General features: G+C 51.3%; 1 protein-coding gene across 2 annotated transcripts in view; it reads left to right on the forward strand.

Moving 5' to 3' along the window:
- Positions 1–15,998, forward strand: part of SCYL2 (SCY1 like pseudokinase 2) — a 154,280-nt gene that overhangs the window by 66,155 nt on the left and 72,127 nt on the right. For both annotated transcript variants that reach the window (XM_075342386.1, XM_075342387.1), the window contains exon 7: positions 633–749. In XM_075342386.1, the coding sequence (XP_075198501.1) occupies positions 633–749 (117 nt within the window). The remainder of the gene's footprint in view (positions 1–632; positions 750–15,998) is intronic.

Raw genomic sequence — 15,998 nt, forward strand, 5'->3', positions numbered from 1 at the left:
CTTGGTTACCAGATATTTATCTTGGTTACTAGCGCCCGCCGCTCTCAGGCTGCCAGTGCCGGCTCCCTGCTCCCTGCACAAGTAGCCAGAGTACACATCGGGTAAATAAGCAAAGCGGTTTGCTTATTAACCCGATGTGTACTCTGGCTAGGAGTGCAGGGAGCCGGCGCTAAGCGGTGTGCGCTGGTAACCAAGGTAAATATCGGGTAACCAAGCGCTTGCTTACCCGATATTTACCTTAGTTTCCAAGCGCAGCATCGCTTCCACGCGTCGCTGGGGGCTGGTCGCTGGTGAGATCTGCCTGATTGACAGCTCACCAGCGACCATGTAGCGACGCACCAGCGATCCTGACCAGGTCAGCTCGCTGGTGGGATCGCTTGAGCGTCGCTAAAGTGTGATGGTACCCTAAGTGCCCTGATGGGGATTTCCCAAGACTTTTTGATAAGTCTAGTAACTTTACAGGCTAAAAATGATCTTAACATAATGCATAGTACAGTTTAGGACTTGCCATTTCTGTTGCCTTTGCATTGCATTGTACTTATTAGCCTTGTGTAGGACAGCTGGATTTGAGTATATAATGTAGATCATCTGTTTTTGCGCTGTTCTCTCATTTCTGTTTTCATGTTGTACAGCTGAGTCGTCTAAACCCTAATGTCCTCCTCAATATCCCAGAAGAGGTTCAAGAACATGTGAAACTTCTTCTCAATGTCACTCCAGCGGTCAGACCAGATGCAGATCAAATGACAAAGGTAGGAGCAGCTTGGCCAGAATGTGAGAACGTTGGTTGCATTTCCACTGGCTGTGAAAGGACTGCAGATCGGCTATGTGTAAGATGGTTGGCGGTCATTTAAAAGCCCGATTAGGATGTCTGGACATTTCTGATGTAAAAGACACATGAAAGTTGTCAAACTGCTGTCTATCGAAAATCTTGATTGGGATGCAGGATTAGGGCTCTACATGGTAGGTGACATTTTTGGAGGCATGACTGACACCCTTTTAGTAAAATAAATCTTCTTGCCTCTCTGGAGGGAGGAAAAGAACGTTTCTTGAGACATCCGGTTGAATATAAAGTGCTACAAGGGCAGCGAGAGGAGGAGATAGTACAATGGTGGACCATGGGATCTGAACGCGAACTATTGAACTTCATGCTAGAATGATGGCAGCCAGTATAATGGCTGGTAGAGAACAGAGGCATATAGCCACAGGCTTTTAGATATAAGTGTGTTTGAGATCCGCATTGCACACATCTGAATATGAGGTCACTGCATTTGACCGGGCCTATGTATAATAATCATGAAGTGTTTCCTCCTGCTACAAAACCCCCAAATTTCCATTTCTGTGGGTGGCTACATCATCCCTCCCAAGCAACACTCTTGATGTGTTATATTTGACTTAGATCCTTTACTCCCTAATATCTGATCACTTGCTTATGTCAACTGCACCTCAAAAACTTTGTGACCATTCTAACCTTTGACTCTGCAAAAACTTACTTCATGCTCACCTTGACTACTGCAACCTCCTAATAATCATTCTCACTCTTACTAACTTCACCCCTCTCCAATCTATCCTGAATGCAGTAGCCAAGGTCATATTTTTGTCCAGCCGCTACACCAATTCCTTCAGGCTGTGCCAGTCATTACACTGGTTACCAATCCACTACAGAGCCCAATATAAACTTATCACTCTTGCACACAAACTTCTTTATAGTTCTGCACTGGTCTACATGTCCTCCCTCATCTATGTCTACCACCCAACCCAGTCACTCTTTTCCACTAATGACATAAGACTTGAAATAATCTATAATTTGAACTTCACACTCCTGTCTCCAAAAATTCTCTCATGCAGCGCCAAAACTCTGGAATCCACAACCCCAGACAATCCGCCTAATTTGCAATATCCACTATTTTAAGTGTTCATTAAGAACACGTTTCTTTAGACTGGCTTATCGCCTCAGCTCACTAACTTAACTATACCCTGCTCTTAATTTCTAACATCATCTCAGAATTTGGGCCCTCCTTTCATCTGTTCCTACACCCTCCATGCACTCATGTGCTTGTCCTGTATGGTCCAGTCATCAATCTAATAAATGGGGCTTAAGCTGCATGATCCGGTCATCAGCCAGTGTCAGCCTAAGTGCAGTTACCACGTGCTATTGGGTGCATGAAGGATGTGGAGGCAGATGAATAGGAGGGACCAGAGTCTGAGAAAAAAGTAGAAGGGGGAACAGGGGAAAGTAAAGGGCACTTTACACGCTGCGATATCGATATCGCTAGCGAGCGTACCCGCCCTGTTGGTTGTGCGACACGGGCAAATCGCTTACACCCGTCACACGGACTTAACTTACCTGCGACGTCGTTGTGGCCGGTGAACCGCCTCCTTTCTAAGGGGGCGGTTCCTGCAGCGTCACAGCAACGTCACACGGCAGCTGTCCAATAGAAGCGGAGGGGCGGAGATAAGCGGGCGGAATATCCCGCCCACCTTCTTCCTTCATCATTGCCGGTGGACGCAGGTAAGGAGATGTTCGTCGTTCCTGCAGTGTCACACATAGTGATGTGTGATGCCGCAGGAACGACGAACAACCAGCGGCATGCACCACCAACGATATTATGAAAAGGAGCAACGTGTCAACGATTTGACGTTTTTGCCGTCATTGATCGTCGCTCCTAGCTGTTACACGCTGCGATGTCGCTAACGACGCCGGATGTGCGTCACAAACACCGTGACCCTGACGATATATCGTTAGCAATGTCGCAGCATGTAAAGCATACTTTAGATTATTGAATTAAGGTGATATGCTTGTTTAAAGAGATGGGGTATTTTTTTTTTTTTTTTTGTAAATTCTTTATTTAAGATGTTTCTTAATATTACAGAAATGAAATTTTTTAACCTCTTCAAATTTTCATAAACCCTAACTAAAACTTAACATTTAATGATAATTCTAAAAGGTAAAATACCACAATACATGTAAACAATGTGACTCGGTGCACAGAAGAAAGAGGGAAACTCAGTCCCTATAATATGTACTCCCTCCTGCACCCTTCCTAGCCGTGAAGGTTGGCACCCTAAAGATACATAGTGGCGCTCCCACTCACCGACGGCTGTCCCTGCTATGTCCCTGAGAACCCTTAAACACATAGATTGTACTTCGCTTATACTGCCTCATGCCTCAACGCGTTTCCCCACTTCATGGTTCGCTGCCTTGAGCTTAGCTTAAGTGATAAGTGAGCTTCGGTTTTCACAGCCAAGGCTTGTTCCCGCACCGCCCCGGGCTGCTAAACCCACTGAATGCTGCTGTCAATATTGATTGCATCATTTAGACGGTTGAGAGAGGTAGTGTGCTCCCTCTTTACTTGATTTGGCCCCCGCTATGCAATCATTGGAGCCCGATGGTATCTATGACAGCAGGAGGTCAAGTAATGACTTCCCAATCGGTCAGCTATGGTGGCCTGTTAGACCATGCATGGTCTAACAGGAGTTCTGCCAGTGTCACACTGATGGGTCATTGCAATACATGTGTATTGCAATACATTTGACCAGTGATCAGAAAGAAGAAAAAAAAAATTACCCCAAAAAATGCAAAACATTATGCAGTAATGGAATTAAACAAACTACACATTTTCTCTGACGCCTCATTGGGGGACACAGGACCATGGGTGTTATGCTGCCTATCCATAGGAGGACACTAAGTAGATGCAAAAGCATAGCTCCTCCTCTGCAATATACACCCCCTGGCCGGGCCAGGCAAGCTCAGTTTTAGCTTAGTGTCTGTAGGAGGCACTTCCTTTCAAGGTTTGTTATTTTTTGAGGGCGACGGTTTCCTTTGGGACCGATCTCCCACTACCATCAACGGGCGGGAGCGTGGAGTGTCGCCTCCACGTACCCCCTCCTGCGACGCTGGATCCTGGGCTGGACGACGGGTTCCACAGACATCGATTTTCCAAAGCCCAGGGTAGAGGCCTGTGCCCTATAGCCCAATTCCTCAGCCCCTCTCTGCAGGCTCGGAGTTGAAGATGGCACCAATTCCTCAGCCCCTCTCTGCAGGCTCTGAGTTGAATATGACACCGACACAGCAAGCTGACTCTATTTTCACTGCCTGGAAAGCAGTGTTTTAAGGTGAGATCCCCCCTGACTGGTTTCCCAGACAAAGGGAGAATAGACTCTGCAGGGAAGGCTCCCAGGACATTTACAGTATTTATTATGTGCAAGGAGCAAGGATCCTGCACACAGTGTTAACTTTCTCTAGCTTGCTGGCTGGAGGAGGGGGAAGTTCTGCTGTTTGCAGAAAGTCTTGCAGATAATTTCCCGGTGGCAGGGGGGAGGGCCCAGGGCTCAGGGAATCACGCTGTTTTTATTTGCTCTGTTTATTTGCTCTAGCAGAAAAGCCGCTGATAACCACCGGTGACAAGCTGTGTGCTGACTGTAGGGAGAGGGAGGAAAACTCAGAAGCTCCCTTCCCGCCGTTTTTTACTACCCACAGCAGGTGGGGGCACACTGACTCATCTTCCCGCTCTTTTAGCGCTAAGCCCCCCCCCACGGCCGCGATAAGCCCCGCCCCCAGGAAAGCGTGCAAAGATCTTCATAGAGGTTAATCCCTCCTGAGGACAGGGTCATCGGCTGATTCTGGTGAGGTGCTTGCTTCAATTGTAGCTCTGCTGAGCAGTGCTAGCTTCGGCAGCACATATGCTCAAAGGCAGAGCTACACAGAAGATTGATTAGCATATTAGCATGGCCCCTGCACAGCAGGCCAAGGATGATGACATGGAAATGAAATGAAACATTAAACATTTAATTGCTCCCCCTTCTGGCATACTCCTATTAGGAACATTCTGATGAGCTGGAGGAGGGAGAATGCTGTTTGTACCAGGAGGATTCCTTGGTTTCATCACCCCAAGATGATCAAACTGCAATAGACTCCCTTACAGCAGCAATCAACCAAACTCTGCAGACCATGCAGTCTCCTTTTAAGAGGGCAAGGAAACCCCAAAAGGTTTTCGCTGATCACCCAGAGTTTCAGGATATCCTCACAAAGCAAAGGGAGAAGCCTGACAGGCGCTTCGGTAACCGAAAACTCATGGAGTCCCGGTACCCTTTTGCCTCACCTGCCCCTAAGGGCTGGGCCGATCCGCCCTCGGTTGCCCCCCCCCGGTCTCCCGCCTTACCACAAAGACGCTCCTGTCTTTTACCCGATGGTTCCTCCATCAAGGACCCAACAGACAAGTGGAGCACCTCGCCCGCTCTGCTTTTGAGGCTGCGGGTTCCTCCCTCTCTCCCTCCTTTGCCTCTGTGTGGGTCGCAAAGGCGATCTCGGTCTGGGCAGAATCCCTTAACACTTCGCTTGAGGAATCCCAGTTCACTCATACTTTCATAGAGGTAACAGCTCAAATTGCCGCTGCAGCGGAGTACCTCATGCAGGCCTCCATGGACGCTGCTACCTGTGCAGCGTTTGCCGCCTCAAATACCATAGCTATCCGTAGAGCTCTCTGGCTCCGACAATGGCGAGCGGACTCTGCCTCCAAGAAATCTCTCCCGGGTCTTCCCTTTTTTTCCAGACCGATTGTTTGGCGAACGTCTGGACATGCTCATTTCTGACGCCACGGGTGGAAAGAGTACCTTCCTCCCCCAGCTGAAGTCCAGGACGTCCTTCACCAGACGTCCACAGTCCTCGTTTCGCTCCTTTCGGAACTCATTTGGTTGGTCGACATCCCGTGCTGTCCCCGCCACCAGCCGCGGACTACGCAGGGACCGACCTTCTCAGCTCTCCCCGAAACCCACTTCGTCATGGCAGCCTAGACTGAAACAGTCCAGGACTAGGGAGACTCGGCCACGACGTTTTCCCCCCTCATGACTCCTTCGGCACCCCGAAAGACACACTCATTGTAGGTCGTCTGCGGCTCTTTCAACACATCTGGGCTGCCGCCTCAGATGACAAATGGGTGCGAGACCTTGTGTCTTCCGGTTACCACATAGAATTTCGGACCTGACCCCCGAGTCGGTTCTTTCTCTCAAACCCCCCAAAGACTCGAAAACGACGCAAAGCTTTTTTTCTCAGCAATCCACTCGCTCCAAACAGCAGGAGTGATAATACCTGTCCCAGACGACGAAAAGTTCGGGGGTTTTTATTCCAACCTCTTTGTGGTCCCCAAAAAGGATGGGTCAGTTCGACCCATCCTGGACCTCAAACACCTAAACAAACGTGCACGTACGGAGATTCAGAATGGAGTCCCTAAAGTCCATTATTGCATCCATGGTCGAAGGGGAATTCCTAGATCACCAAAAGTTCCTCCGCTTCGCAATTCAGGACTCCCACTTTCAATTCGTAGCTCTACCCTTCGACCTTGCCACCGCACCAAGGGTCTTCACCGAAGTCATGGCGGCCGCCATGAGCGTCCTTCACGCCAGGGTAGTAGTCGTTCTCCCTTACTTGGACGACCTCCTCATCAAGGCCCCCTCCTTCCGCGACTGCTCAACCAGCGTACAGATCACTGTGGACACCCTATCCCGCTTAGGGTGGCTAGTGAATCTGGACAAATCATCCCCGATCCCATCACGATCCATCACCTTCCTGGGCATGTCCCTGGACACCCATCGGGGCTTGATCCTTCTCCCTCAGGACAAGGCGTTTGCTCTTCAACGAGCGGTACGCTGCCTTCTACGTCCTCCGTCTCGCTCCATTCGATTCAACATGAAAGTGCTCGGCAGCATGGTGGCAGCTATGGAAGCAGTACCCTTTGCTCAACTGCACCTCCGCCCACTGCAGCTAGCCCTTCTAGCGGCCTGGGACAAGAGCCCCTTCTCCCTGGACAGACATCTTCACCTGACGCCTTCAGTCAGGTACGCACTCCGCTGGTGGCTTCGGTCCTCATCCCTATCGAAGGAAAGATCTTTTCTCCCAGTGAACTGGCTGGTCCTGACCACGGACGCCAGCCTCCTAGGCTGGGGAGCAGTGTACCGGCACCACACTGCTCAAGGACATTGGACGCCCCAGGAGTCTTTCCTACCCATCAACATCCTGGAACTCCGTGCGATCTTCCTCGCGCTCAGAGCGTTCTGCCCTCTGCTAGCGGGTCGTCCGATTCGATTCCAATCGGACAATGCGACAGCTGTAGCCTGTATCAATCGACAGGGGGGCACCCGCAGCAAAGCGGCTTATCTCGAGGCCCACAAGATCCTCAGCTGGGCCGAATCGACGGGATCAGTGATATCAGCAGTACACATACCGGGGTTAGAGAACTGGACAGCAGACTTTCTGAGTCGCCAAGGCCTGGCTGCCGGAGAATGGTCTCTCCACCCAGATGTTTCTACACATCTGCACTCGCTGGGGCACACCAGACGAGGACCTAATGGCCTCAAGGTTGAATGCAAAGGTACCCGCGTTCATAGCCAGGTCACGCGACCTGCAGTCCATCGGCGCAGATGCTCTAGTCTGCTCCTGGCACCACTTCCGCCTGCCTTACATATTTCCACCTCAACCCCTGCTGCCGCGGGTAATCAGGAAGATAAAGGCAGAGGGAGTCCCGGTGATACTGATAACACCGGACTGGCCCAGGCGCGCCTGGTACGCCGAATTAGTACAAATGCTCACAGACGCACCGTGGCGCCTTTCCAGACATCCCAGACTTGCTGACCCAAGGGCCCATTTCCCATCAGAACTCCAGAGCCCTGAAGCTGACGGCGTGGCCATTGAGACCTGGGTATTAACAAGAGCGGGTTTCTCCCCCGTGGTTATTGCCACCATGATCAGCGCTCGAAAGCCTGCTTCATCCCGCATTTACCACCGTGCGTGGAAAAATCTTCCTTTCATGGTGCAGGGAAACTAACGTCCAGCCTATGCCTCTGGCCATCCCCAGAATTCTCGACTTTCTACAGTGTGGCTTGCAAGCGGGGTTGGCTCTCAGTTCCCTTAAAGGGCAGGTCTCAGCGCTCTCAATCTTCTACCAATGCCGCCTGGCTCAAAAACCGCAAGTCAAGACCTTCCTCCAGGGCGTTTCCCATCTAGTTCCCCCGTACAAACGGCCGCTGGAAACATGGGACCTCAACCTCGTTCTGGATGGTCTCCAGAGGTCTCCCTTTGAACCCCTCAAGGAATCCTCCCTTGCTCTTCTGTCCTGGAAGGTAACATTCTTGGTGGCAATTACGTCCATCAGACGGGTTTCGGAGCTAGCAGCACTCTCTTGCCGCGAGCCACCAGGACAAGGTGGTTCTGCGCCCCCTTCCGGATTTCCTTCCAACGGTTCTTACCCGGTTTCATTTTGAACGAGGACATTGTTCTGCCTTCCTTTTTGTCCACACCCGATTCATAGGGTGGAAAGGTCTCTGCATTCGTTAGACCTCGTCAGAGCTCTCAGATATTACATATCCAGGACAGCCCTCTTTAGGAAAACGGACTCTTTGTTCGTCATTCCTGAGGGGTCTAAGAAGGGACAGGCAGCTTCAAAGGCGACGCTGGCTCGCTGGATTCGCTCTGCGATCCAGGAAGTCTACCGCTTGCAACTCCAGCTCATTCCTAGTGGGCTGCGGGCTCATTCCATGTGAGCAGTTTGCGCTTCGTGGGCCATTCGGCATCAGGCTTCAGTGGAATAGGTGTGTAAGGCTGCGACCTGGTCTAGCCTACCTACGTTTTCAAAGCATTACAGAGTCCATACCCAGGTTTCAACTGAGGCAAATCTGGGTAGGAAAATTCTGGAAACTGCAGTAGAGCACCTCTCTCAGTAGGCGCTCCAGGCTGTCTGGGACTGGTTCCTAGTCCTTGGGTTGTGTTGTCTTCTTTTATGTTTCCCACCCATGGACTGCTTTAGGACGTCCCTTGGTCCTGTGTCCCCCAATGAGGCGTCAGAGAAAAACGGATTTTTGTGTACTCCACCGTAAAATCGTTTTCTCTTAGCCATCATTGGGGGACACAGCACCCACCCTGTTGGGCCTTTGTTCTCTCAGTACCTTATTTGGTTATGACTCTTTTTTTTCTTTATCGTTCCTATGGGAGACCCAGACATTGGGTGTATAGCTTCTGCCTCCGGAGGACACACAAAGTACTACACTAAAAAGTGTAGCTCCTCCCTCTGAGCCTATACACCCCCTGGAGAACCAGATCTAGCCAGTTCATTGCTTTGTGTTCAGGAGGCATACATCCACACATGCATTCTCATCTGATTTTTCATTTTTGGAAAGAGTTTGAAGAAAAGCAGGTCCAAGTCTGGACCCCCGGCATGTCCCTTCTCACCCCACTGTGTCGGCGGTGCTGTTAAGGTTGATTCCAAGGCTGGAGCCTTACATGCTGTGCTCCTTCACCATCCCTCGGGCTCTGGCTTGAAGTGGGAGCCAGCACGTTTCTCCATGCCTGGCAGGAGACCGGTCTCCATCCGCAGCCCTTCAGGATCCTGCTGGACGGAGCACTCATCCCCAGGGACTTGGAACCCTGCGTCTCAGCAAGCTAAGTACCTGAGACGTTTATATTCTGGGGGTCCCTGTACTTTATTATGGTGGGAGAGTGTGCTGAGTGAGTTTTCTGACATTTCCGGCCGCTTCTCTGGCTGTCGCCTGAGAACCGCGCCGATGGTGCCTGCGCGCTGGCCGCACCGCTCAAATTTAGGCCCCGGCTTCGCCGGAGGCCTACTTACGGTTTCACTGCCCTCGCATGTCATTCATGCAGAGGGACAGTGCGGCTCCGCCCAGCGGCCGTTCTGCACAGGGGAGGGAAACTCCTCACTGGGTACATGTCTCCTCCCCTGTAAGTCTCTTTGGCCCTCCAGATCCCGCTCTCAGAGTAGGTCCCGCCCCCTCTCCTCGCTCCGGCGCCATTTTATCAGCGTTTTCTCTGCAATCAGCACTGGCTGCAGCATCCCTGCTGAGGTGCTTGGGGGTCCGGACTTTGGGATCTGGAGGGCACACAACACCGCTCCAGCGGTCTGGTAAGCCACAACCTCTGGTTGTGGACCTTCTGTATATACTCTCTGGGGGTCATTCTCTGGCAGAGCCCCCATTCCAGCAGCATGTCTCACACGAGGAGCAAGGCTCCAAAGCTACAGTTAGCTCCAGAAATATTTGGACAGTGACACAATTTTCGCGAGTTGGGCTCTGCATGCCACCACATTGGATTTGAAATGAAACCTCTACAACAGAATTCAAGTGCAGATTGTAACGTTTAATTTGAAGGTTTGAACAAATATATCTGATAGAAATTGTAGGAATTGTACACATTTCTTTACAAACACTCCACATTTTAGGAGGTCAAAAGTAATTGGACAAATAAACCAAACCCAAACAAAATATTTTTATTTTCAATATTTTGTTGCGAATCCTTTGGAGGCAATCACTGCCTTAAGTCTGGAACCCATGGACATCACCAAACGCTGGGTTTCCTCCTTCTTAATGCTTTGCCAGGCCTTTACAGCCGCAGCCTTCAGGTCTTGCTTGTTTGTGGGTCTTTCCGTCTTAAGTCTGGATTTGAGCAAGTGAAATGCATGCTCAATTGGGTTAAGATCTGGTGATTGACTTGGCCATTGCAGAATGTTCCACTTTTTTGCACTCATGAACTCCTGGGTAGCTTTGGCTGTATGCTTGGGGTCATTGTCCATCTGTACTATGAAGCGCCGTCCGATCAACTTTGCGGCATTTGGCTGAATCTGGGCTGAAAGTATATCCCGGTACACTTCAGAATTCATCCGGCTACTCTTGTCTGCTGTTATGTCATCAATAAACACAAGTGACCCAGTGCCATTGAAAGCCATGCATGCCCATGCCATCATGTTGCCTCCACCATGTTTTACAGAGGATGTGGTGTGCCTTGGATCATGTGCCGTTCTTTCTTATCCAAACTTTTTTCTTCCCATCATTCTGGTACAGGTTGATCTTGGTCTCATCTGTCCATAGAATACTTTTTCCAGAACTGAGCTGGCTTCATGAGGTGTTTTTCAGCAAATTTAACTCTGGCCTGTCTATTTTTGGAATTGATGAATGGTTTGCATCTAGATGTGAACCCTTTGTATTTACTTTCATGGAGTCTTCTCTTTACAGTTGACTTAGAGACAGATACACCTACTTCACTGAGCGTGTTCTGGACTTCAGTTGATGTTGTGAACGGGTTCTTCTTCACCAAAGAAAGTATGCGGCGATCATCCCCCACTGTTGTCATCCGTGGATGCCCAGGACTTTTTGAGTTCCCAAGCTCACCAGTCAATTCCTTTTTTCTCAGAATGTACCCGACTGTTGATTTTGCTACTCCAAGCATGTCTGCTATCTCTCTGATGGATTTTTTCTTTTTTTTCAGCCTCAGGATGTTCTGCTTCACCTCAATTGAGAGTTCCTTAGACCGCATGTTGTCTGGTCACAGCAACAGCTTCCAAATGCAAAACCACACACCTGTAATCAATCCCAGACCTTTTAACTACTTCATTGATTACAGGTTAACGAGGGAGACGCTTTCAGAGTTAATTGCAGCCCTTAGAGTCCCTTGTCCAATTACTTTTGGTCCCTTTTAAAAAGAGGAGGCTATGCATTACAGAGCTATGATTCCTAAACCCTTTCTCCGATTTGGATGTGAAAACTCTCATATTGCAGCTGGGAGTGTGCACTTTCAGCCCATATTATATATATATATAATTGTATTTCTGAACATGTTTTTGTAAACAGCTAAAATAACAAAACTTGTGTCACTGTCCAAATATTTCTGGACCTAACTGTATATTCAGTGTGCACTGCATGTAAGCTCGTGCAGCCTGAACCGAGCACATATCCACATTGTGATGCCTGCTCTAACCTGACGATGCCTCAGCCTGGAATCGCACCCCTAGTGGTCTCTCAGGCTGCTCCGGTCCCTGTGGCTGAACCCCCGGCTTGGGTAGAATCCTTATCTAGGTCAATCTCCCAGTCTTTTGCCGACTCCATGGGACAGCTGTCCCGGACTTTGCTGAACATGCATCAGCCCCCTTCACAGGGTGCCTCTGCTGCTAGGGCTCTCTCAGCGGAGCTCACAGAGGATTCTTCATCTGGTCCCAGACCCCGTCCTCCTAAAAGGAGACGTAGGGCTCCCTCCCGTTCCTCGTCCCGCGGCTCTGTTTCAGAAGCTGACTCGCGGAACGAGGAGGATGCCTTTACAGGGGGTTCGGAGGCTACCTCCATGTGCCCCATTGATCTGTCCGAAAGTGACTCAGATGTTAGTGATTTGATTGCGTCCATTAATTCTGTACTGGACCTCAATCCGCCAGTATCAGAGGAACAACCCTCTCTGGCAGAAAAGCACCAGTTTACCTTGCCTAAGAAAGCAAAGAGTGTGTTCTTTAACCACTCCAGTTTTCAGGCCGATGTGACCAAGCCTAGGGCCTGTCCTGACAAACGCTTCCCAAAGCGCGGTTCTGATCACCGTTTTCCCTTTCCACCTGAGGTGGTCAAGGAGTGGGATCATTCACCAAAGGTAGACCCTCCGGTGTCTAGACTCTCAGCCCGGACCGTTGTATCAGTGGCTGATGGCACCTCTCTTAAGGATTCCACTGACCGCCAGGTTGACCTTCTGGCCAAATCTGTATATGAGGCGGCAGGGGCCTCATTCTCCCCATCTTTTGCAGCAGTGTGGGCTCTCAAGGCCATCTCTGCTTCTCTAGAGGAGATGCATTCCCTCGCCAGGGAGTCTATGCCCGAAATGGTTGCCTTAACTTCCCAAGCTTCCGCTTTTTCATCCTATGCCATGTCTGCCATGCTGGAGGCTTCTCACCGCACTGCGGTGGCTTCGGCTAATTCCCTCGCTATCCGCAGGATCTTGTGGCTTCGAGAGTGGAAGGCAGATGCTTCTTCAAAGAAGTACCTTGCTGGGCTCCCTTTTGCTGGGTCCAGGCTATTTGGTGAACAACTGGATGAAATTATTAAGGAAGCTACTGGCGGGAAGAGTACTTCCATGCCACAAACCAAAACCAGGAAACCTGTCCAGGGTAGGAACCAGTCGAGGTTTCGTTCCTTTCGTTCCTCCAACTGGTCGTCCTCTAAGCCCTCGGCCTCGTCCACGAACTCAGCTAAGGACCAAATATCCAACTGGCGCACAAAGGCGCGTCCACAGAAGACCGCAGGAGCTGCTGCCACTAAGGCAGCCTCCTCTTGACTATCTGTCCGCGCCAGCAACGTCCTTAGTCGGTGGCAGGCTCTCCCACTTTGGCGACGCGTGGTTTCAACACGTCTCCGATCAGTGGGTGCGGGATGTCATCTCCCACGGCTACAGGATAGAATTCTCTTCCAGCCCGCCAAACAGATTTTTTCTGTCAACTCCCCCCTGTTCCAAGGCCGCCGCCTTTTCTCAGGCCGTGGCATCCTTGCAGGCCAACGGAGTAATTGTACCGGTTCCCGCCCGGGAACGGTTCAGAGGTTTCTACTCAAATCTCTTCCTAGTCCCCAAAAAGGACGGTTCCTTCCGGCCCATCCTGGATCTCAAGCTTCTCAACAAGCATGTTCAGGTGCGGCATTTTCGCATGGAATCTCTGCGGTCAGTCATTGCCTCAATGACCCAAGGGGATTTCCTGGCATCGACATCAGAGATGCCTATCTGCATGTGCCAATTGCAGTTTCTCACCAGCGTTGACTACGTTTTGCATTCAGAGAGGAACATTTCCAATTCGTGGCTCTCCCCTTCGGGTTACCCACGGCCCCTCGGGTATTCACCGAGGTCATGGCAGCAGTGATTGCGGTTCTGCACCTCCAGGGGTTGGTAGTGATTCCTTACCTGGACGACCTTCTAGTCAAGGCTTCATCCAGCGCAGACTGTCAGCGGAGTGTCTCGCTCACTCTCGCCACTCTAGCCCAATTCGGGTGGCTGGTCAATCTGCCCAAATCCATTCTGACTCCGACCTAGAGTCTCACGTACCTAGGGATGCAGTTCGAGACTCTGCCGGCACTTGTGAAGTTGCCCTTGATCAAACAGCAGTCCCTCCATCTGGCGGTGCGCTCTCTGCTGAGGCCCCGCCGTTGTTCCATCAGGCACCTGATGCAGGTGCTGAGTCAGATGGCGTCAATGGAGGCTGTTCCCTTTGCCCAGTTCCATCTGCGTCCTCTGCAGCTGGACATTCTCCGCTGTTGGGACAAGCGGCCTTCCTCCTTGCACAGGTTAGTGGCTCTGTCGCCACAGACCAGGAGCTCTCTTCAGTGGTGGCTTCGGCCCCTCTCTGTCTCAGGGACGCTCCTTCCTGGCTCCGTCCTGGGTGATCCTCACCACGGATGCCAGTCTATCCGGCTGGGGAGCGGTATGTCTCCACCACCGAGCACAGGGCACTTGGACTCCGTCCGAGTCAGCCCTCTCGATCAATGTTCTGGAAACCAGAGCCGTGCTCCTGGCTCTCCTAGCTTTTCACCACCTATTGGCGGGCAAGCACATCCGAGTCCAGTCAGACAACGCGACAGCGGTTGCCTACATCAATCACCAATGCGGGACACGCAGCCGCCTGGCAATGTTGGAGGTACAACGTATCCTTCAATGGGCGGAGGACTCCAAGTCCACCATATCCGCAGTCCACATTCCAGGCGTGGAAAACTGGGAGGCAGATTATCTCAGCCGTCAAACCGTGGACAGTGGCGAGTGGTCCCTGCATCCGGCAGTGTTTCAGTCAATCTGCCGCAAGTGGGGCACTCCGGACGTGGACCTAATGGCATCCCGTCACAATTACAAGGTTCCGATTTACGTGGCTCGCTCCCACGATCCTCAGGCCTTCGCAGCGGACGCTCTGGTTCAAGATTGGTCCCAGTTTCGTCTGTCCTACGTGTTTCCCCCTCTAGCTCTCTTGCCCAGAGTCCTGCGCAAGATCAGAATGGAGGGCCGTCGGGTCATCCTCATTGCTCCGGACTGGCCCAGGCGAGCTTGGTACCCAGACCTGCTCCATCTGTCCGTAGAGGTGCCGTGGCATCTTCCGGACCGTCCAGACCTTCTCTCACAAGGTCCGTTTTTCCGCCAGAATTCTGCGGCTCTCAGATTGACGGCGTGGCTCTTGAGTCCTGGATCTTGACGGCTTCTGGTAGTCCTCCTGAAGTCATCTCCACTATGACTATCACAGGACTTGGAAAATTTTCCTGTCCTGGTGTCGCTCTTCCGGCCATGCTCCTTGGCCTTTTTCCTTGCCGACCCTTCTGTCCTTTCTACAGTCCGGTCTGCAGTTAGGACTGTCCCTCAATTCTCTCAAGGGACAAATCTCGGCTCTGTCAGTGCTGTTCCAGCGGCGTATCGCCCGGCTGGCTCAGGTCCGCACCTTCATGCAGGGCGCGTCTCACATCATTCCGCCTTACCGGCGGCCCTTGGATCCCTGGGACCTCAATTTGGTCCTCACGGCCTTGCAGAAACCCCCCTTTGAGCCTCTTAGGGAGGTTTCTTTGTTTCGTCTTTCACAGAAAGTGGTCTTTCTAGTGGCCATAACTTCCCTCAGGAGAGTCTCTGATTTGGCTGCGCTCTCTTCGGAGTCACCTTTTTTGGTTTTTCATCAAGACAAGGTGGTTCTCCGTCCGACTCCGGACTTTCTCCCTAAGGTGGTTTCTCCTTTCCACCTTAACCAGGACATTTCCCTGCCTTCCTTTTGTCCGGCTCCTGTTCATCGCTTTGAAAAAGCGTTGGATACTCTGGATCTGGTGCGGGCGCTCCGGATCTATGTGTCTCGCACCGCTGCTCTTAGGCGGTGCACCTCTCTTTTTGTGCTAACCACAGGTCGGCGTAAGGGCCTCTCTGCTTCTAAGCCGACCTTAGCCCGTTGAATTAGGTCGACCATTTCGGATCCCTACCAGTGTTCTCAGGTGCCTCCCCCGCCGGGGATCAAGGCACACTCGACCAGAGCTGTCGGTGCCTCTTGGGCTTTCAGGCACCAGGCTATGGCTCAGCAAGTCTGTCAGGCTGCCACTTGGACTAGCCTGCATACCTTTTCAAAGCACTACCAAGTGCATGCTCATGCTTCGGCAGATGCGATCTTGGGCAGACGCATCCTTCAGGCGGCTGTCGCCCATTTGTGAAGTTAGGCTCTGCCCACTTCTCAGTTTTTCTGTTTATT

Source organism: Anomaloglossus baeobatrachus, chromosome 4 (genome assembly GCF_048569485.1).
Source record: "Anomaloglossus baeobatrachus isolate aAnoBae1 chromosome 4, aAnoBae1.hap1, whole genome shotgun sequence".
Lineage (NCBI taxonomy): Eukaryota > Metazoa > Chordata > Amphibia > Anura > Aromobatidae > Anomaloglossus > Anomaloglossus baeobatrachus.